The 21,929-nt window shown below is 41.7% G+C and overlaps 1 protein-coding gene across 2 annotated transcripts in view; it reads right to left on the bottom strand.

The window, feature by feature from the left end:
• Positions 1–3,410: 3,410 nt before the first annotated feature.
• The window catches only part of RFTN1 (raftlin, lipid raft linker 1), an 87,425-nt gene continuing 68,906 nt past the window's right edge, over positions 3,411–21,929 (bottom strand). For both annotated transcript variants that reach the window (XM_085540526.1, XM_015853776.3), the window contains exons 7-10: positions 19,892–20,007; positions 9,844–9,947; positions 8,434–8,515; positions 3,411–5,819 (exon numbers count right to left, since the gene is read on the bottom strand). In XM_085540526.1, coding sequence (XP_085396652.1) covers positions 5,376–5,819; positions 8,434–8,515; positions 9,844–9,947; positions 19,892–20,007 — 746 coding nt within the window. In that variant the 3' untranslated portion in view covers positions 3,411–5,375. The remainder of the gene's footprint in view (positions 5,820–8,433; positions 8,516–9,843; positions 9,948–19,891; positions 20,008–21,929) is intronic.

The raw sequence follows: 21,929 nt of genomic DNA, 5'->3' as shown, positions 1-21,929 counted from the left end.
GTTTGTGGATGGTTTGCCTACTTCTGGGTAGCAGCGCATTTTCTTTCATATTGTTTGGGGAAAAAAAGGCTCTCAAAACCTCCCTCTTTGAAGGTGTGATGGTGCTTCGGAGCACAAAGCCAATGTTTTGTGCCTCTAGTTGACAGAAAAACAGCACAGAAATACTGTGAATAATTAGAAGAAAGGCACACTGAGAGAGAATTAGTTTAGTTAATGGTCAAAATAGTTCAGGTCTTTATGCGGTAGATTCCCAGTGTATACCTGAACACTTCAAAAAGGAGACCTAAATTACTGAAAACACTAATTAATACATTATTTTCAAGTGGTAGATGTGGCCTCTTTGTTAGCAGCTTTTTTCCTTGAGTTACTTCCAACAGGTAACACCACAACTTTCCTCCCTTCAGCATCCCTCCACTTTGCTTTTAGCTCACACTGAGCCTTGTCACTGCAAACCTTTTCTATCAGTCTCAGTGACTGTAGGATACATGGCCTGTAGGTTTCTGCTGCCACGTCTGCATTCACCTCATCTACAAACACAGCAAGACAGACAAACTAGTCTCCTCTTGGCCCCAGCTTTGCGTGCAGTGTAAGAACAGGACCGAAATGTGTGGCAGTTGGTGCAGAAGTTGCAGATGACTGGCTGAAATAGTCCTGGAGGTTTTCAGCACGCTGAGTGTCAGAGGGGGAAATCCATACTTCCTGCAGCTCAGAACAAACAGAACTTAAGGCAACAAGACTCTATGTTTCATCCCAAAGGTGAATGCTGAATTACGGATCGTAAAGATTTGTCTCAGGCTTTCAGGGGACAGAACCACATTGAGGGTCTGTCTGTAAGCCTTCACCTCCTAGTGGTGGCAGCCCCGTACTGTGCATCTGGTGCTTCTGTACTGTACAACACTGCCCGCGTGGTGCAACTGCTTGTCCCCCGTCAGTCACTGCAGGCCCAGAGGGAACGTCGCATCACATTCCCTCTGACTGAAATGAGGGGAAAGTGCCTGAGTACCCTACTGCAAGGAACAGTTTCTTGTTCATTCACTCCAGAATGTAAATAGGACAGTGTGCTTGTCGTGAACAATAAAACCACGGGGGTTTGTTTTCATGAAGATGGCGAGTGACAGGTCAGAGCTTGATGCTTGAAGGAAGCAGGGTTCTTTTCTTGGAAAAGTGCAATAAATTGGGCTCTGGGTAAGTGTCAGTGCCCTAAAATAAAACCCAGACTGGGTTCCTCTGTGTTTTACAGTGGAATGGTAAGAAAATTGTGGTAAACCTTTGCATGTTGTTTTCGTTACAATTTTTAAACTACTACGTGTATTATAAAGTGGTTTGCCATTTCTTTTCCTTAATGCACATGCTTTCTTTAGCACAAATTGCATCTCTTTCACAAACCGCTCCTCAGAGTTATACCAAAATATAGACATAACAAAAGGCATTTCTAAACCCTTTGCTTCTGTAATCATCTTCGTTCCCTCTAACCTCTTTCTGTCATCCCCTGTTACACTCAGACTGAGAGCTATTGGGCAAGGACACATCTCTTTAACTGTACAGCTTCACCCGCCTGGGTGAAGGGATGTTACCCGCCTGTAACAGGGATGTTACAAACTCAGCCACACCAATGCTCACCACAGCAGCAAAAGATGGACAAAGGAAAAACAAGTAACTCACCCCATACCGATCACCTCTGTTGCTGTTAATGAGTTCTTTCTTACCTTGAGTGGTTATGCTGCCACAAGGCAAAGAACACTTGAATTCTGTACTGTAGAGTGGCTGCAAATATGAACTTCCCCTGCCTGCACAGCCTTTTCTTGCTGGTACACAAGAATACTTTGGAAGCATCTTCTTTCTAGAATTTAATGGCCTTGAAGTGAAACTTCAGTTTCACCTTCAAGTCTCTCCTTGGATCTCACTCCACTGTAACTGAAGGCAAAAAAAGCAGGAAAGTAAATTAACCTATATAAACACAGGCTGTACAAATAATTAACTGACTGCGATGCTGTTGAAGGAAACAGAAACCAACCCCTGCTGCTCAGAAGCTGCTGAGCTGGAGAAACATTCTCTTCACACTGTCAAAGCATAGTATTTAATTGTAGGAAATATTTATTCGCCTAATATTCTTGCCAGCAGCTAAAGGAAGAGGAAAAAGTAGACCATTAGCTATTTGTTTTCTGAGAAACAGTGGCCTGTGAGTTACCTGTGCTACAGCCTCACTAGACTGAATGTTTTTCCCCCTGTGGCGTTTTTTCAGTTTACTGTTTGCTCATCAGGTACAAATGAGTTTGAAGTGTTCCTATTGGATCTGCATTAACTCAATAGAAAGCAGTGACTACTGGGTTATTGCAGTGCTTTAGTTCATAGAGTGCTTTTAGAGCAAATGAGAGAAAACGCTTTGAGGGAAAAGCCCTGAGCCCTGTGCCTGGACAGCCTTTAACTCCAGAAGCACATCCCTGCTGCCGAACATGGCTCCAGACCTACGGGCACACTGTAGTGGTGGCCATCACTCCTCATACCTTTGTAGAGCGTTTTTCAGCAAGAAATTAGTACCTGGCTCTTCTTATGCTTTTCAAGTTATGGGATGATGAGAATCCTGCATGAAAATGTGATAGTGCTTTATTTCTGCCCTATAATTGGCTCCCTGAGGCAAACGTACCGAGTCACAGGAACTACAAAGAGAAAGCGCGGTACCAACCGCTTACTGCAGAAAGCGAGGCTGATACAGGAGCCAAATGAGGAAGAAAGAATTCACAACAGCGTTGTTTTCTACACAGCTTCATTGCCACACATGTGTTAAAGTGACTCTGAGCTATTATTTCAGTCGTTTTGTTTTGCAGTGCACAGCCCAAATTAAAGAAGCTCTGCAAGATGAAGCGCCAGGCACATCTTTTGCGCATTTAGCCTCTCTCGCAAGTTCACATAAACTATGATGATGTCCGAACGTTTAGGACTTTCATCCCACCTTGGTTCAACCTCCCTATCACCACCTCTTGCTCACGGTTTCAATATGAAACCCCTTTTCCATCATTTCTCAAGACAGGGGTGTGGGGATGGCACACACACGGCTCCACACTGCTGAACTGACTGAGAACAAGTAAAGAGTTCCAGGCTGGAAATAATTACATGACCGCTTGAACTGTTTGCCCTTTTTAAGCTGAAAAACATGCATTTCTTGTCAAGTCTTCCCAACCTTAAGCCGCTCCAGCAGCTACAGGAATGAATTTCCGTACCAGGCTTTCACTTAGAGCACTGAGCTTCCTCATGCTCCGCCAGACTGCTGACAGACAAGCAAGCAGCTCGCTCCGCAGCACTCAGCAACACGTGCTAAGGCAGACATCAGCAGCTTCACTTCTTTACCGTGCAGAGACCCTGAGTTCCTCCTTTTGGGGACAAATAATCAGCAGCTGTGCAATCACCACAAATAGGAAACCTCCTCGTGAACTTTATTTCTCTTTCGTTTTGTAAGCAGTTGGGATGCAAACAAGGTCAAACTGCAATCCGTCGAACACTTTCTATTCAAAAGTATTTGGCAAGTTCATTCTATTGCAACATTTTTACTAGTAAAATGTTCATTAAATACAGTACATTTTTTAAACAAGATTAATATAAAGCTTGTCCTTAAGACAGAAACAATCAGTAGAAATATCTTATGCTAATAAAAGTTGCAAACAGCTACTTAGAACTGTCCAGAGCAGAAACCTTGTCTGTATGTGGAACAACTGAAATAACAAATTTTTGAGGTTACTGGAACTTCAGCCTAATATGGAGAAACAGAGTGAAATAATTGAAAAATACCGCAGGTTACTTACAGTCCTGTGGTTCAACCACCGAATTGTAAATGAATACTCTTCAGTCAGCGAAAAAAAATCCTCCCGTGCCTTGTGTGTATGAAATGGAACCGTTTCAACTTGAGTGCCATTGTCCCTACTAAATGAATTCTCCAAATGGGATGTTTTTCCCTTCTCTGCAGTGCTCTCCAAGCTGTATGACTTTCAGGCACAGAAGATGCTTTTAACCACACCAGGTGTGCAGCTGATGCAGGACACAGTTCTTTCATCGTACAGCATTTTGGTTTAAAGACAGGGGAATTATTGGGCACAAACTCGTTGAGGGAAAAAGCCAACAAATGGCTTACCCAGCTCTTGCTTAAAAATAGGGAACAGAACAAAAAGCCCAAGGACGTTCAGGACATATCTCACCTTTCTATCTGATTGCTTGACCACTTCTAAACAGGGATCAAGGTGGTAAAGAAGAGAGAAACGACTGCTTCCTACCTCTCAGAACACTGAAGTTCTTGGAGAACGTTGTTTCAGAAACTATATTACACATGTACATTCACTTGTAAGGATTTTAATGTAGCTCCCCCAGACAAAAAGTGTTGGTAGCATAATGGAATTCTGCTTGGTATCAGTCCCAAAACCACTACTTGCATTTAAAAGTTCTCCATTAAGGTATTTGTACTCTGTAATTTCATCTAGTGCCATGCAAAGGCCACTGCTCTGCTATTTGCATCACTTCAGTTCTTTCCCACAGCATATTTTACAACAGTGAGGAAATGGTGCAAAATGACATGAGAGGGTCAGATGACATCGAATTCCAACTTCGGTGAAGAGAGCAACTAAAAGAAGCACATCTTACCTGCCTTAACTTGTCCTCTGTTTTCCTGCCTTCTGAAACCTCAATGAACCATCGACTGGCAAAGAGAACATAAGCTTAACAGAATAGGAAATGTCATTTTATATCGAGATCATCTGCCTCACACAAATTTATCATGAGTTTTGTTTACTCAGTGCGCCTAAAATAGGTTTGTGATTTGCTTATTGCTTGAAGATCTGCAAGAGCTGATAAAATTCAGGAGGAAATGTCACTGGCAACTCTGCTATTGGAGACAAATATAGATATGGCTGTCTTACCTAAGCTTTCCGATTTCAGCCTGTTTAAGCTCAAAAAACATTTTCATGACACTACAAGCTTAATGACAAACTAGCATATGGCACGAGAGCTTCTCCAGCAAAGGTATGTGGACAAGAAAACATGACAATAAATTCTGACCAAGTGGAACGTTTGCCCTGCACTAGATACAAACCTATTTTGCTATCTCAGTCACAGAAAAGCCCAAGCATGTTTTCTGTCCCTATTCTTAGTTTCAGTTGTATCTCTAGTGGATGGCCTTTCCTACTCTGCAAAGTGGACAGGATTTTGCCATTAGAAAGCTCAGGCCCTGTAGTTACCTAAAACATCAAGATACCGGCATGCTAAGGAGCAAAGTAAGTGCAATGTCAAAGAAACACTGAACTGAGCAATGGAGTTAGTGAAGATGATGAGCGAGATCTGTTCTTTTCTCTTGGCTAACACCAATGACTCACAGAACCCCAGAGCCGTCAGCCTTACTCACAAGAAGGCTCCACGTCCGCTGCTGCACCATCAATCCCCTGGCAGCCATCAGGCCCGGGTGTGCAGTCCTGCCCCGCTGCCTCCTGCTCCACACAGCAGTTGGGTGCACTCTGGTTTGGACAGGCCTGCACATCACTGCCACCGGTGTCACCAGCGTCAGCACTGGTGTGACACGTGCCCTTCAACAGCCCGTCATGGAGGGTGCCTCTGCTGTCAGCCCCAGCCGTTTCATTCCCCAGGTCTATGATGCCATCCAGCTGCTGCTCAGAGCCAGGCCCTGATGCAGCCGAGAGCCGTGCTGCTAAGTTTCTCGTGTTCTCCGTGACTTCAAATTCCTGCTTCTCTGTCGTCTGCTTCTCCCCAGAACTTAGTTTAGTCTTCCTTGATTTCTTTGTTGGTTTGTTGTGCATGTCTTCTTTAGAGAACCTCCAGTGAAACTACAAATAAAAGACACAGATATTAAAGGCCACTTATATCAGTCTCAAGCTGACATTTGCTTTCCTGAGTAGAAATGTTTCATTACTTAATTTTAATTCAAAGCTAATTTTGGTCAAAAAGACACGAGATTAAGAAACTGCATGACTAAATCAGATGGCTTCAAGATCACTGGAGCCTGCACAGGTGTGTCTATGACACACTGACAGGAGACACCTATGCGCTCTGCATCTGCTGTGTAACGTGCTTGCTGGGTTCCCTTCAAGAAGACATTTCCCTGCCGAGGCGCACAGCAGCCTGGCAGACAGTGTGCACTGTGTGGAAAGCACGGCCAGAGAGCTGCACAAGTGCTGACAGAGGAAGCAATCGTTTGGCATTACCAATTTGATTTCCACCAGGCTAGCAGCAGAACTAACACCATACCCCAAACCCTAAATCGCAGAACAGTATGAAGGCTTTGTGATGAGAGCACATGAAGCTGCCTCAATACAGCTCTCACCACAAGACTCACCACAGCTGCCATTGCAGAAGAACTGCTTTAACCACTACTTAAAAAAACAAGCAAGAAAGAAAGAAGTGGCAGTACCTTGAAATACTGACTGCACAGGTCTAACATACATGGGGTCTGACATTAACATATGTCTTAATTCATCAAAAAATAAACTCAGCTTCCCAAGGAAAGCCTGACCCAGTCCCACACCAGTGCTGACTCAACCCACAGCAGCTCCCTGATTGTGGATGTACCACAGAGGCATCCAGGATGGTGCAGACTCAGGGATGGGCTTGGAGGCAGTGCTCACTACCTTCCTGGGCGGCAGAAATGCAAAAGCCATTTTTTCCCACTGTAACCATGTGCTGTGTCAAAGCTGGTCAAGGCACAGAGTCACATTCATAAATGTTTAACTATTTATTCCTTAAGCAAAAAGTGATTCAAAATGTATTAAGTTTATTTGATGAAGAAGACGGAGAAATGCTCTTTGTGTCTCCTACGCAGAACATAAAGTTAAAAAAAATATATAAATGAATAAATTACAGAAAAAAAGAAAAACAGGTTTTCACAAGATCCTTGGTTTTATGCAGGGGAGGCTTTCTTTCCCTTCTCTAAACTGTAATGATGTTTAAGCAAAAGATAACATCTCAATTCTACAGGCTCTAGAGGTTTGGCATCTTTGAAGTGCTTCCTAACAGCTGTTCAGAGAGGCTGAGCAAGTCTTACAGACATCTGTATGATCATAACCAATGCACCCCATTTTTCTTGACCTTCAGACTGAAAATGCATTAGTAATTTTTGCCCCTAAGTACGTCTGTATATTTAACGCTGCCAACAAGTAAACCCTTTGTTTTGTCAACCCAACATAGTTAAGTAAGTTTTTATATCCCCAAATGAAAAAAAAAATGTAAACAAATCATCGAGTCATCTGGATGGTATGCATTTGTTATTACAGTACAAGAAATCAGACTCATACTGCTGCTCTGTTTTGCTTACAGCCACCCACCAAAAGAATGACTGAATATGGACACTGCACCCCAACATCGCTTTAATCACTTAAAAACAAAGAAGAGGAACAAGAAAGATGGGCTTTGTAGCAACATCACACAACAACTGGGCTTTGGCTTCACTAATAAGAAAGGATAAATCCTATACAGCAGCTTTCTCCTGTTTTGGTTAGATCAGACTCCATCCTGTTCTCTGCTGTATTTAAGATGTGACTCTCACAAAGGTGACTCACTGGCTCCGATCCAGTGAGGGCTTTCTAGATGAAAACTATCTGCAATTACCTGAACACCAGCTACAGTGCTCTCAGTGCTGAGCTCTACTTAGCATTTCCCATATCCTACTGTAGCTCAGCTGTGAGCACAGCAATCCTGCTGATGACATCTGGCCAGCCAGCACTCAGCAATCGCAGAGAATAAAACAGAATCAAAATGAAGCACTATTAGTAACCTCCTCATCACGTGGACTCAGGGAGCTTTTCTGTACTTCACCCGGCTTGCTGATCCTTCCCTTATACACAGAAAGGGCAAGGCAAATTCCTACACAAGAGGAAGGTCAGCCCTTGCCCAATGCCAGTATTTCCCCTTCAGCATGACACAGCTGGGTGGGGGTTTCCACTGTTATGCTTTTAAAAAGGGAAATGGGAATATGGATGTTTATCCACATATGTGTATTATTAGCTGTCAGCTGCGTTCTCAGATAATTTAGCTGGATTCAGGGGGCTTTGTGCTTAAATTCTAGCAGAATTTGTTAACATTCTAGCACAAGATAGAAACAAGGTAAGAGACAACAGTACTGGTTCCGCTTTGCAGATAGTGAATGTGGGCAGAGATTTTTAGGTCACATGTGCAGGTTTATGACAGAGCTGTAAAGAGAATTCTACACCTCTTCTGCTGCCATGAGTCCAACAGAGAACAAAACACATGAGCTTTCACATCGTCTGAGTATCTGCTTCTTTCATTCGTACAGTCCAATTCCTTGTGTCTTGCTTCAGTTTACCAGGCTGCTTTATGACAGAGAGGTTCAATAAGCCATTTCTACTTCTTTGGGAAATCAATTACAATATTAAAATTCAACCCACAAAAAAAGCCCAAAGAAACCAGGAACATGGGTTTATTTACCTTCGATTCTTTTTTCTTTGCTTTCTGGGGCAAAGAAGGTCTCTGAAGAAATACAATTTGCTTTGTAGATAAATTCCCTTCCCTGAAAAGAAACAAATGCACACTCCTGAGAATGAATTAAATTCACATGCAGCATCACTCAAAGCAAAAATCCATCTCAGTCATTTATTTCTGCAGGTCAAAGAAGAACAAAATGAAGAATGACCTGAACACTGCTTGTCCCCAGTGTCTCTAAGCAGCCTGGCATTTGGGGGGAAAAACGATCAACCGATTACCCTGATAGAGACTGTGACTGTGACATGCTCTAGCTGAACGTTTTAGAATTAGATTGAAAACAAAAGAAGTTGTTTTGAAGAAAAAGCAAGAAACCTGTGGTGCATGTGCGTGGCCCTGATGGGGCTGTGTGTGCCCCACAGGTGTGCAGCAAGGCAGGAAGCACAAGCAAATGCCAGCAGCAGTTGGATCGGGTGCCCTTCTGCACTGCCAACCTTGCCTGTATTACCGGAGTTATAAAAGGAATACAGAAAACCAGAAGAGAAAACAATATCTTTATACACACCCTTAAAGGACAAGGCTTACATATCATAATTACGATTTTCCATTTGTTCCTATATTTAAATGTACATGAAAGACTTTAATATACTAGCACAGATGGCCTTTACTTTTTAGGCTTTTATGTGTAGGAACAGTCTTCATCCATCTCTCTAAAGGAGCTGGGCTAATTTTTCCTTTCTTCAGCTAAAAAAAAAATATCACGACCAATTACACTGGTTTATATATAAATATATTCCTGATTAGGGTAAATCCAGAATGCTCCATCTTCATGATAAACAAGCAGGGTGACTGTTTATTCACCACCATTAGAAAGAGTATTTTTAAGTGACATGCATTTATGCCTGACATCTCTGAATATTAATAATAGCAATGCAGACCCCACACAATGACTACATATGCAAACAAGGCTACCAGAGTAATGACACAATAATTGGACATGGTTCTGCTCAGCTAGACTGTGTGTACCATCAGCATTAGCGAGACAGTAATTAAGAATGAAATTAATTTGCTTCAAATAGGCAACATCTCACTCCAAACATTATCATAGGTTTTGCTTTTGCTCAAAGTGGAGCTACTAAGTGAGAGAACCAGAGCAGGGATTTATTTATTTATTTTTAACACAGAGATGATAACCAGAAAATATATGCAGAAACCACAGAGCCATTTTTCATTCTTCTGCCCACCAGACACGTACTTCCTGCCTAACATGGCTTGTGGTACTCAGAAAACCCAGAGAACAGCTGCAGGAGCGTTTGCAAAGGCACTGAACGTGGGCAAGAAAATCCATGCTAACTGTGCAGAGAATTGCTTGTGGTGCACAGGCAGTGGCTGAAAAGCAGTGCTCACTCTCCCTACCTGTTTGTCTTCACAATCGGAGTAGGAAGGACGCACGTCAGCTGCCAGCCATACATGGCAAGGGAATTCAGCAGTGGAACATAGTCTGTCTGCACTTCCACCCCCTAGGAGAGAAGAATAAGCAGTTAACATCAGCTTTTGCAGCGTGACATTCATTATGACTTACAGCTTTTCTGGAAGGAGGAGAGGTGTTTTGTGGTGAAGCTGTATGTCCAGCTGGCCAAGGAAAACATGAGGCACGGGAATGACCACCAGCTCATCCTAACCTGTTAAATGAGTTTGCTTAGAATGATAAACATATGTGATTTTGTAGTTGTTAATTCTTTATTCTGCCTAAAGTATCCATGCTTCAAATGATTCCAGACCTGAACAGAACAAACCCATTGTATTTTATCAAGTATCCCTCCCAAACAAAAACACTGACACCATGACAACAGTGCTTTGCCCAGATTCTGCGCTTATCTAGGCTGCACCAAATCAATTGGGCAACTCTACAGTGATGGATCAAGAGCAAAATGGCCAACAACAGAAACAAAACCTAAGTACAAGTCTGTTCCTTGTACTACAGAACCACAGCGTTACCCATGAATACACGCTGCCTCCTTGCTTATTTTGAATCAGGAAATCTGTGGGCAAGACCAAAAACGCTGCCTTTCAGATATACACAAGACAGCCTTGCTAACGCTCTTTCTAATAGATGGCAAAGCATGTAATTCACACTGGTGATTTCAACAAAGACTGCTCCAGTGTCTAATTGCCAAGACTTCCACTAACTTCAGAATAGATGCTAGAGCGTATTTACTTGTTTTGGATCTTAATAGATACAAAACAGAGAAATGATACTACTAGCCTCTACAAATATAGCTGTATCCCGCTGAAATAATAATCAGATCTGCCAGAAAGCTCAAGCTCTTAGACTGGTTTAATGTGCACGCAAGTAGTTTTAATTGCCAATTCTCAGCACAATAATTTTCTCTATTTTCCTCAGGGCTGCTCCAAAAAATCCATTTATTCTGTAGAAATAGTCATCTGGCCAGAACTAATCCAAATCCTCCTGTAGTACTTCAAATTATCTTAGTGATTTCCAACTTCAGCTATTCCTTTCTTCTAATGAATGTAATATAGGTCACTTGATATCTTCGTAACTGAATGACTGCCTGACTCCACCTATTAAAATCTCATCTTGACTGCAAATAGCCCAAGAAGCTCTACCACTCCTGCTTAAAAAAAGAAAAGAAAGAATATGTGAAAATTCTACATTCGACTGTAAGAGAACACTCAGCTCGTGTCGCTCTGATATCTGTACAGAGGCTCTCAGGGCCTTTTATGCATGCAGCTGCTTTGCAGCACCAGCATGTATCTGTGATACACAGAACTGATAATTACTGATTTCCCCTGAAGCCATCAGGACTGATCCCCCAGCTGGGATCGCGGGCAGTTTGGTGCCTCCATAGACTCTCATTCTCCTCCTTACCCTTCCCACTCTCTGTACCTGCTATAAGACGGGAATGTCCTCCTGCTTCTGAGCTTTCAAAACAGTGTTTGCAAGAGTAATGCAGAAAGGATAACACGTCCAGATGCCTTTAGCAGCTAATGTCTCAAGGAAAGAGATCAATCACACACTGAGCTTTATCAGGCTGGTCAACAAAGCTTTCCACAAATGATGAAAACATGAGCACCAGGAATGAGGTCAGAGCATCACCGCTGCCAGCCCTTCTCCAGACACCTGGAGGGACACATGGTAAGAGCTGAGCAAAACATTCCCTCTCTCAAAGCATTCATAGATGACAAACCAGAGGGAGCTCACTCATCTGGAGAGCATTAGACCAGCGGGTCAGGAAACACCGGTGCAGCAGACCTTGTTTGAGTCCCAAACAACCTCCCATGCTACAAACAGGATTCCTATTTTGAATTCATTGCCTAAGGTCAGAGAACACTGAGGAGACCTTTCTCCTTGCATAAGGACACATACACACACATGTCAAAAATCAACAGGATGACAGCAATGAGGAGGGACACTGGTACCATGCAGAGCTTGCCTGGCTGCTGCAGAACCTGGAGTGTGAGGCCACACTGTCCCCACTGCCACAGCCCTGCCCCCACAGGGCAAAAGGAGGCTGGGACCCATCTGACCTGTCAGAGTTAAGCACCACCTGCAGAGATGACGCTGTGCTTCCTAGTTCCCATGCAGTAGAAGGAGAAACTCCAGAAGTCAGACGGGTTCTTCTTCAGTTCCTTCTTCAGACCGGGAAGGCAACGTACATTAAGGCACAACTCTCTCAGCCCCACCTGCTCTGAGTGAGGCCTTGGTACCACTGGGCACCACACCTCTCCCCAGGGGAATAACCCACTGCCAACAACTGACTGTTGGAAGGCAATGGACAAGAGAAAGGACAGTCTCCTGAGCCAACAGGCAGAATTCACATGCGTTGCTAGCTCCTCATTTGCAAATATAGATAATAGCAGCTTTAAGACCACATAAATGAATTATATTCCCACTCCTGAATCATCATCTGCAGTCCTAACCCAGGACTGGAAACTGGCCTCAAGCAGAAAACCACAGTCACACAGACCTTTAGGACAGAGCACAAAGAATAAGTGCCACCTAAAATGCTTCCCTAGGCAAAAATGCATCCAAACAAACAATACACTGGGGGCTGGACACAGCGAAAAAGCAGCATTTCATATTCATTTTATATTTTATAAACAATAATGTTCTTGTAAGACTGACCATTATTTGCAAGAATGGTAATTTAATTTCTATTTCTTAAGAGGAAATTTCAATGCTCTTTCTAGCTAACAGATCTGAATTTGAAAACCAGTAGGAAGGGAAGGTACATGTCAGATCTCTGCTGAACAAGAGGTGTTCACATAACGCATCTCAAACCGGGAGATGTTTCATTCAGTGAGAGGGTGGAAAATTTTAATTAACTTGTTTCCCACTCTCCAATGGATGGTAAGTCATCTCTGATCACACCTGGAGTGTCAAGAAGCCGGAGCACAGTGAGTGAGGTTTTTCCCTTGGCTCACATCACATGAAAAGAATTCATTTTTTTCTGTGCTTGTATTGTTTGTTTTCAGCCTTTTCTTCCTTTCACAGCAGCTTCTGCTCATTAGAAAGGAATAAAAAGTATGATTAAAAAATGACAAAGATAATATCTAGGGCAAACCACGCAAACAACTGCATTAACTATTTTTCTTTCTTTTTCCCTTTTACTGTGGCAATTTTAACCACAGCAACAGAATAAACGCAGCAGCTACTAAGCTCTTGTGAGACAGACAGAAGTTCATCAGAAATCATTCTTTCCTGGGTTAAGTGAACGTGATTTATTTACAGGGCAGCTATGGATTGTCACTGTTTAATATTTTTCTCCAATGTGGATTAAAGAGTGGAAGACTGCAAATCCTATTAAATAAATCTTAATAAAACCTTTACAAGCAAATCCTAACAGACCTCATGCTAAGGCCCACGGACAGATGGCAAAGAGGATGGAAAGTTAAAAACACAACAGCTTTTAAGTAGGCTCAAGCTATTGTTTGTGGGGAGGGGAACAGACAGCACATTCCTACCCAGCTCCCTACACAAACACAGAAGAGAGCCCATGAAAATGCAGTGTGCAACAGACTACCAGCTTCCATCACTGCTAAAGTTGCATCTTTTTCATTGGATAGAGAAAGAGGATGGTGGTGAAAGCAACACGGGCACCTTGTGAAAAAGAGAGAAAATAAAATGAGATAAATAAAATATATGGGCTGCCTGAAAATGACCTGGTACAAGAACGCTTCAAATATTTGATGGCTGTCGTAATACAGAAGAAAAAGAGACTGAGCCCAAGCTCTAAATTTGGGAATGATTTGTCCATTCCTGCTTTAAACTCATTTCATAAAGCATTTTCTCTTAATAATGTAACGCTATCGATCCACTAAAACTATCTATTGCAAGCAAAAGAGAAGTTTCACAAGTGCTGCAGCAAAAAAACTGCACCGCGCTCCTTTAACAATGAACTCCTAAATCTCAGCCTGTAATATACTACAGAGCCTTGTCAGCAGACATGCATGAGAAGCCTGCCAGCTTTACAGCAGAGCAGTGTGGGGAAACAGAAAGCCAGAACAAGAAGACAGCCTTTTGCTCATGATATCGGATTAATTTAATTTATATTTCTTAGTAAGGTTTCTTATTATATGTGAATTAATGGACTGCGAAGTATTTTTAAGAACATACAAATCTGCAGCACTAAGCTGGGAGGCATCCTGTGAAGGCATTTTTTCCTGAGATTCAAGTGTATCCATTCGCAATTGCCATACACATGTGTGCTGCTGAGTACCATCCACATCTGCCTCCACACATAGCATAAAGTAAAATAAACAACTAAAAAGCTTCCTATGCCCACTAAGTCCACTTCTCTCAGTAACTTCAGTGAGGCATATCCAACCTTCTGGCATAAGTATAAACTCTTCAAAATGTTTGAGTACTTCTGGTATTGCCTGCATGCGTAAGACAGCAGCACGTTTGAATAGCAATGGAATTCTGCGTTTATAGAAGCAGAGGACAGGTAGCAAAAGCTCCCCAAGGTGAACGCGTTACATGAGAATGGAGAGGATTCTCCTCATAGGAAGCACGGAAATGTCTGACAGAATCTCCTGAACTTAATACTACATAGGGGATATGCACATGACAGCACAGTTCCGCATAACTGGCCACAGAGCAGAAGAAATAAACATGATCTAGCAATCCATCAGAACGTTTTCTTAAATAACTCTGGCATTTTCAGTCTTATAATTCCTGCGACATTTGCATGCTGTGTCTTCAGGTGAATGCCAATTTAACCATCTATCCACAAACTGTTCTAGGAACAACAACAACAGTAATAGCTAAACACTGTCTGAGAACTAGTACAAGCCAGGCTTCATTAGCACACACACATGAAGCTTCTGCACGCAGCTTCCCTGGTGTAATGTCTTTCAGTTCTAAGTTACTCTCACCCTGGTCCAAATAAGCTCTGTGCATCACTTTATCATCCCGAAATGAAAAATCTACAAGAAGCACATCTGAAAAACAGATGTTCTACGGCAACAGGTTCAAGTCAACAGCAGAGGAGGCCTCAAAAACACCTTTCACTAACATGCAGGGTAGCATATGCAATTGATGGCAGCCCAGCAGCTGCCTTCTGTGCTACTCAAAATGCCGGGGCATCATCCAGCAGCAGCTCAGGGTCAAAGAGGTACATAAGACAGGTCCTACTGTCTGGCCTAAGGTGACCTGCTGTGAAAAAGAAACCAGACTTGTGCCCTTTGTGATTCTTTATAAAGTGTAAAAGAGGTCTGAAATGCTTCTTTTCAGTTTGTTCTCACATGGGAAGTTCAGGTCTGGTATTCTCTTTTTTTTTTCTGAAAGTTTTTATGGGTGAGCAGAGAACTAATACTTATCTGTGATCCTGCCACCAACCTAAACAAGCCATGTCAGACAGAACATGATTATTTTTATGTTTTTTAAATTGAGATAGTTATGAACCCTGTGCTTTTCTGCCTGCTTACTTCAAGTGCCCTTTACTCACTGGGAAGATATGTTGGCTTTGCCAAACTACAGTACTTCCAGCACTACAAAAAAGTACTGCTAAATTCATCAACAAAACCAAAGGAAAATTAGCCAGTGTGTTTTAATCCTATGTAGGGCACAACTATTGAGATCAGTAGACAAACACAGATGTATTTATGCTGCTTTTGTATCTTAGAGAAAAGAAACAACAACTACAAAAACCTGTTAAAGATAACGGCCTCCTGAAGGTTCTGTTTAGCTTAGCATCAAGGGGCAAAATACTGGAATACTATGTCCAGGCACACATATTTGTCTTTTGGATGGTACTGAGTCACTCTTAGGACTGCATTTCATACCAATCGCCATCAGCTCTTTTGCTGACCCAGTCACTCCTTTCTCCTATAGCTAAAGACAGTAAAACATAGCTTAACTGACATGACCTAAATCAAATCTACAGTCAAATCAAATCTTCGTTTCCAGAGAATATTTCCAAAGGCTTACATTAAGGCAACTTGCAACACAGGCTTAACAGAGATCATTTTTAAATCTTTTGATATGTCACACTGTAAAAGGTTTATCGTGTCTACAGCAGACGCTGACCCCATTCAGTTTTGCCAGGGAAATGGCAACACTGATGTATCTGAGATATTAATTCATGCTAATGTACCAAAGACATGGTAATAGTGAAAAAGAAGAAAGCGATGAATCACTGGCTGAGGATTTTCAATGAGAAAATACTGTAAATTAAGGACAGTATTTTCAGAACGAACAAGACTTTCAAAAAAGAACAATGTGGAAATCTAAAACAAACATTGTAGCACTCAACTTGAAAGACACTACTGGCTGTTTTGTCTAAGCTAATGGTGAAGAGAAGGTGACAGATTAGAGTTGGGGAGGGGGAAATCACACAGGTTTTGATTAATCAGAGCTGTCTACCCACATTTGCCTAGGCAAGCAGAATTAAACCCATCATATAAGTTCTAGCAACAGATCTCAGAGACTGCTGTGGAAATAATGCGCCCTGACGTTTTTAGAGTTAAAATGATAGGAATGAGAGCAGCATTTTGTCATTAGAATTCCTCTGGTCATTCACAGAGGATGTGACAGCTCTGCTTTGCTCGAGGAGAAAGAGTTAAATCACTCAGAGCTATTACATCCTGTCTGCTGCTTGGCGGGACCACATACTGTGACAGCTGCAAGCTTTACATCCTCTACAGACTGACATTTTACACACATAACCAGTGCATCACATTGTTCAGCTTGTTTTCTCTTTTAGCCTTTGCAATTAAAAAGGCAGCACATTCCCCACTAAGAGGTGTGCCAGCCCCTCTTTTTTCTTTTACAATTAAACAGCAAAACTTTATCTTTTAACTGAGAAAGGTTCTCTAGATTTTATTTTATTCCTGAGAGCATCAGTACATGCTGTATGTCATCCTGCATTGAACAGCTTTCTTTTGTTGTGGCCAGGATTAATTCAGTTTGTTTGTTCCTTATTCCTAACTGGGATACAGCACAATACATTTGCACAGTTCAGACCACATCTGAACAGGTCAATAGCTCTTCCAGACATCCTATCTGATACAAACTTTAAGTAAGGATCCATTATACATGTTCATGTCATGCTGTCCATCAGTGCTTCCACTGATGCCTTGGTATAAACAAAAAAGACAAATGGAAAAGGTTAATCTAAACCACAGCTAAACCTGTATGCAAAAATATGAAATTCTGCATTAATGAGGCATTCCATTGCTGGTAACATTTTGATCTACCAAGAATATAAAAAAAAGCATCCAGGGCATCTCCTATCAATACTGAACTCTCTTTCCCTCTATATCTCTGCCCATTTGCCATTCCATGCTCACTATAAATAAAGGTGGATACCAAGGAAGTTCAAATGACAGACTACTTCATTTTCTAGTCAGGACACTGGGCAAATGCCCACAGATTCCCTTGGCTTCCAGTATTTCTTCATCATTTAATGACTTTACTTACCAATTCCTATTGTCTCTCAGAAAACATGGGGCAGGAAATGTCCACGCAGTTACTTAAATCTTAAGGGAACAAAAAAGGTGGCCAGCACTGCTGTCTCTATGTGGGTAGGGGCTTTCCAAGAGTTCTACTTTGCCTCATCATCCTTCATCATACTTTTTTCTCTATTCCTCCATTTTCTCATTGGTGGGTAACATATTCATAGTGTCACTAAATGAGGCTATTGATCTCAGAAGGACAAAATTGCCAGCAGAGAACCATCTGATCACACCAACAAGTTGAGTACATGCTATCAGCTAGTTTCTGAAGTTGCACATAGACCTACCAAATCTTACATCTGGAACTAGAGACTCTTCATGTTAGCCCTCACACAGACATGGTATGCAGCATTACAGCGTCTCTTGACACACCAGATGGCTTTCACTGGTTGATGCCTTAATCTGTTGGCCAGCTGTGCCTCCAGCTTGGGGGAGAAAGGCATCAAGGCTAGAATTCATGCAAACAATGTACTACCTTCCAGGGCTCTAACACTTCAAGTGGCCATGCTCGAAGACGCTCCTCTGCTGTGTCCTACAGTTATTGCCATCACTGGTTCTCATTATCAGATGTCCGCATCGTAGTTTGAGGCAAACTCGTGTCCACCAAGAGCAAACTAAGAGGTGCAGAGAGCATTATGCATAACTGCATTACAATAGCCTTGAGTCTCAGAGAGCCTCTCGCTGGCTGTCTGAGCCAAACTGATTCAGATCAAGAATCTACTTATCTCAGAAAGCTATCCCCAGTGTGGCTATATGGGACAGCTCAGGCACAGTAATAGCAGGGCAGGCACATAGGATACTTGCCCCAGATATTTTACGTATTTCCTCAGCACAACATCAGGTTTAGTTTCTACTGAAAGCAATGTGTGATGTGAAGTGAGACATAGTATGTGGGGAGGATCATGGGGTTCAGTTTAGAAACACATAGCTAATCCGAATAAATGCTTGTATAGGTGCATGGATATAGAAAAGATAGAGAAAAATCACAGTATCTTTTCCAGTTTCTACTTGAACCCACATAGCCTTTTTGAAGCCACAGCGTTCTCCAGAAATACGTTCTACTGATTTCCTTCCTGTTGTCTGACATATGACCTGAATTACTTCTTTTTTCTATTTTGCACCTGGTCCTTGACTAGTCACATTTGAAGCCTCTCAAATCTTATACTGCCAAAGAAAGCAAAAAGTCAACCCCTATTCAAATGTCTCCTATGATTTAGGAGACCTCTACCTATTCTGTTACCTGCAACTTTTCTTTTTCCCAGGCTGAAGTACACACCATGTACGGACTTCCCAGTATGGAAGCTGTCTGTTTGGCTGATCACTCCCATTACTATTCTCTGGACATTTTCAGTGTTAACATAACCTTATGAAAAAAGGTGCCACTAAACCATGACTTATACAGCAGTATACAGCAGTGTATGCAGTGTATGCTTGCTATATCACACTCTATTCTTCTCCAAGCAGTTTTTAACATTCGGTTAACATTAATGCCTCTTGACATTTGCCTTCTTACTCAGCACTAACCTAAATGCTTTCATGAAACCATCTGTCATTACCCCAAAACTCTGCAATACCACAACTTGACCCTAAAAATAAATCATACCTGTATGTTGTTGGTTTTTTTTAGGTCTGTAATAACTGGAATAATATTAAATTAAATACAGGTATCACTTTTTTAGATGCACATGAGCACAAGAAAAGCTGCTGTTAACACATTTCATTGTTCTTCAAGAAGTTTCTAGCCATTATAATATGCTCATTTCTTGCTACACTTCAAACTCATCAACTAATGACCAAAGTCCTAATCCTAGTCTCCTTTTGCACATTTAGTCTAGCATCTGTCCCATTTTTCCTTAATCCATACTTCTGGCAGATGTTGTGCCCTGCCTTAAGTCTTTCCTAGGATTTCACACCATTTACAATTTATCCCAAGCTGGAAGATGAGGCATGGCCTTTATAAATCATAGAATGGCTTGGGTTGGAAGGGACCTCATGGATCATTAAGCTCCAACCCCCCTGCCACAGGCAGGACTGCCAACCTCCATATTTAATACAAGACCAGGCTGCCCAGGGCCCCATCCAACCTATAATAGATACGTAACATCTATTTCATGCAGACTAGAGCAATCAAATTATAACAATAATAATAAACTTGTGAAAGTTAGGCAATGATTTTTTTCCCCTTATTTTCTTTTTGCTTCTTATTGCAATGATTTTAATCCCAGCTTTTTAATACCTATTTGTGTACCACACCCACACAGCTCTTCCTCCCAGCTTCTTCCCCCATTAAAGTAAGGAATGCATCAAAACCAAATAAGCATTGTTCAAACACAGAGTGTGGTTCACCTGGCATTACCGTTAACACTGACCCCTTTACCTCCATTACTTGCATGCACTGCTGAAGTAAAAGTACAGGAGTATAACTCCAGTCTTGGGGTGTTTTGATTTATTTTTTATAAAAAAAAAGCAAAGAAGAAAAACATACCTTCAGTACAGTCCACTGCTCTACGACAATAGCATCATAGCCCTGCATGGTTTTATTGTCTTCCACGGCAACATCTTCAAAGAGAAATACTCCATCCATTGTTCCATGCAAGGAATCTGTGGAAACATAGCGTTATGCTTAAGTTCTGTGAAAAACACTCCATGTGTAGTGAGGCATTTTAAGTTAGTAATAGCCAGCTCTTTCAAGCACATTAATAACAGGTGCTTGGAAACACATTTTCCTCTGAAAGTCCAACTGTAACAACTGACTGAGACTAACACATCAAGCAGCTATTAAAGCTACCCTCACTGTCCACCGCTGTTCCAGAGTTTGTCCTTAAAAAACACAGCCCTTGCATTTTGATGTGCCAGAATAAATTCCGTTCCTTTCACCTACTTGAAGTTATACACATGCCTTATGGGCTGAAGACCACATACTACATTGCATCAACTTTTGGTGAGTTTCTGTAGGTACCACAAATGCCCACCTATGTATTCATCTATGCAAGTCAGAACCCCATTTATGGAACAGGTACTGCAGACACCATGATCTATGTGGGCTAAGGATGTGCTGGCATATCTAAATGCTGTAAAAGAAAAGATACATTCCTAACTATTTCATTAGCTTATGAAGGCTTTTTGACCATCTGGTTTAGTGGCTCTCTGTTCTCATTTATATTCCCAGCATGTTCAACCTTTTTTTCAGACTAAACACACTATCATAAAAGTTACTTCGGCAGCACCTTCCCCTTGAACTTGAGCTGTATACTTTATTATCAGCAGTCTCCCCCAGAGGCAAGCACTCCGTTTTGTCATCTCCGTGACACAAAAGAGAGCAACTAATTGAAAGAAAAAGGAAAAAAACACAACCTTACCTTTCCTTGCTAAAATAAATGATGAAATAGCTGTTTTTAAAATATACTACATAAACAGTTCTGTACTCTATGAACACTAAGAACTCTTGCATTGTCACAAGCATGTTTCTCATCCTGCCCTTCAGATTTAAAGAATACTCTGGCACTGTACAACTGACTATGAAGACCTTGCTCCTCCTCCTGCCTGAACGCAGCAGTATTTTACACAACAGTTTCTTTGTATTTTTAGGGAAATTTTGTACCTTGAACCACATATGCCAAACTAATAGATCCCTGAACTGACTTTGCAGGCAAGACTGCTTAGCTGTATCAGCAGGTCTTCCTACCTCCATAGTGGATAGTGTGAGGCCAGGAAATGGTAGCAGGAAGGCATCACTGCCTCCACAGGAAAACAATCAATTTCCACAAAGACACAGTGAAGAGGATTGAGAGGTTTCTTACCTCTCATATGCACAGTCCCAGACACACCTTATAAGATCTGAGCTCTGTTTATTGCTCAGAAATGCAAGGCTCACAACAAACTAAACTACTACAGTTGATGGCTCCTGGCTACAAATATATATAGTGAGGCTTGTATTTCAAGTGCATTTGCACAGCCCCTTGTTACCCGCATAGTCCACTACTCTCTTCTGTGGAAGTTTCTACCACGTCATAAATAAGCAAATGCAAAAACTCATTGCTAATATAAAACTGTATTACTCTTTTTTCAGTTCAGTTGAGTTGCAAAGCACTTAGTAGCAACTTTCTTTGAGATTATTTTAGGAGACTCAAATAAGTAGAAAAACACTCTGTCTACCTTCATGCTGACAGTCTCCACAGATTACTTTCCTGCTATTTAGTCTAAGAAGGAAGGAGACTACTCGCCACTACAGTGAGCCATTATTGTACATGGCTCCAAGGAGGAAAAACAGGACTACAAAGCAGTAGCTCCTGTCTCCCAGATAGAGTTCTCATCTGAGTGAGCTGAACATGCATTTTTGTTATGAAATAACAGGAAAAAATCACTAAAGTAGCTGGTTACAAGTAGAAAACATAGGGAGAATAAGCTTGTCTCATACAGATAGGTACAAGATTTCATTATTATATTTTATTCAGAAGTGGTATTTTGTTAGATCCTTCATTTCAAAGTGGGAACCAACTCAATTTCCATATAATGCATCACAC

Source organism: Coturnix japonica, chromosome 2 (assembly GCF_054131305.1).
Source record: "Coturnix japonica strain WE chromosome 2, WE-NBRP24, whole genome shotgun sequence".
NCBI classification, from domain to species: Eukaryota; Metazoa; Chordata; class Aves; order Galliformes; family Phasianidae; genus Coturnix; species Coturnix japonica.
This window is presented reverse-complemented; position numbering and strand designations above follow the sequence as displayed.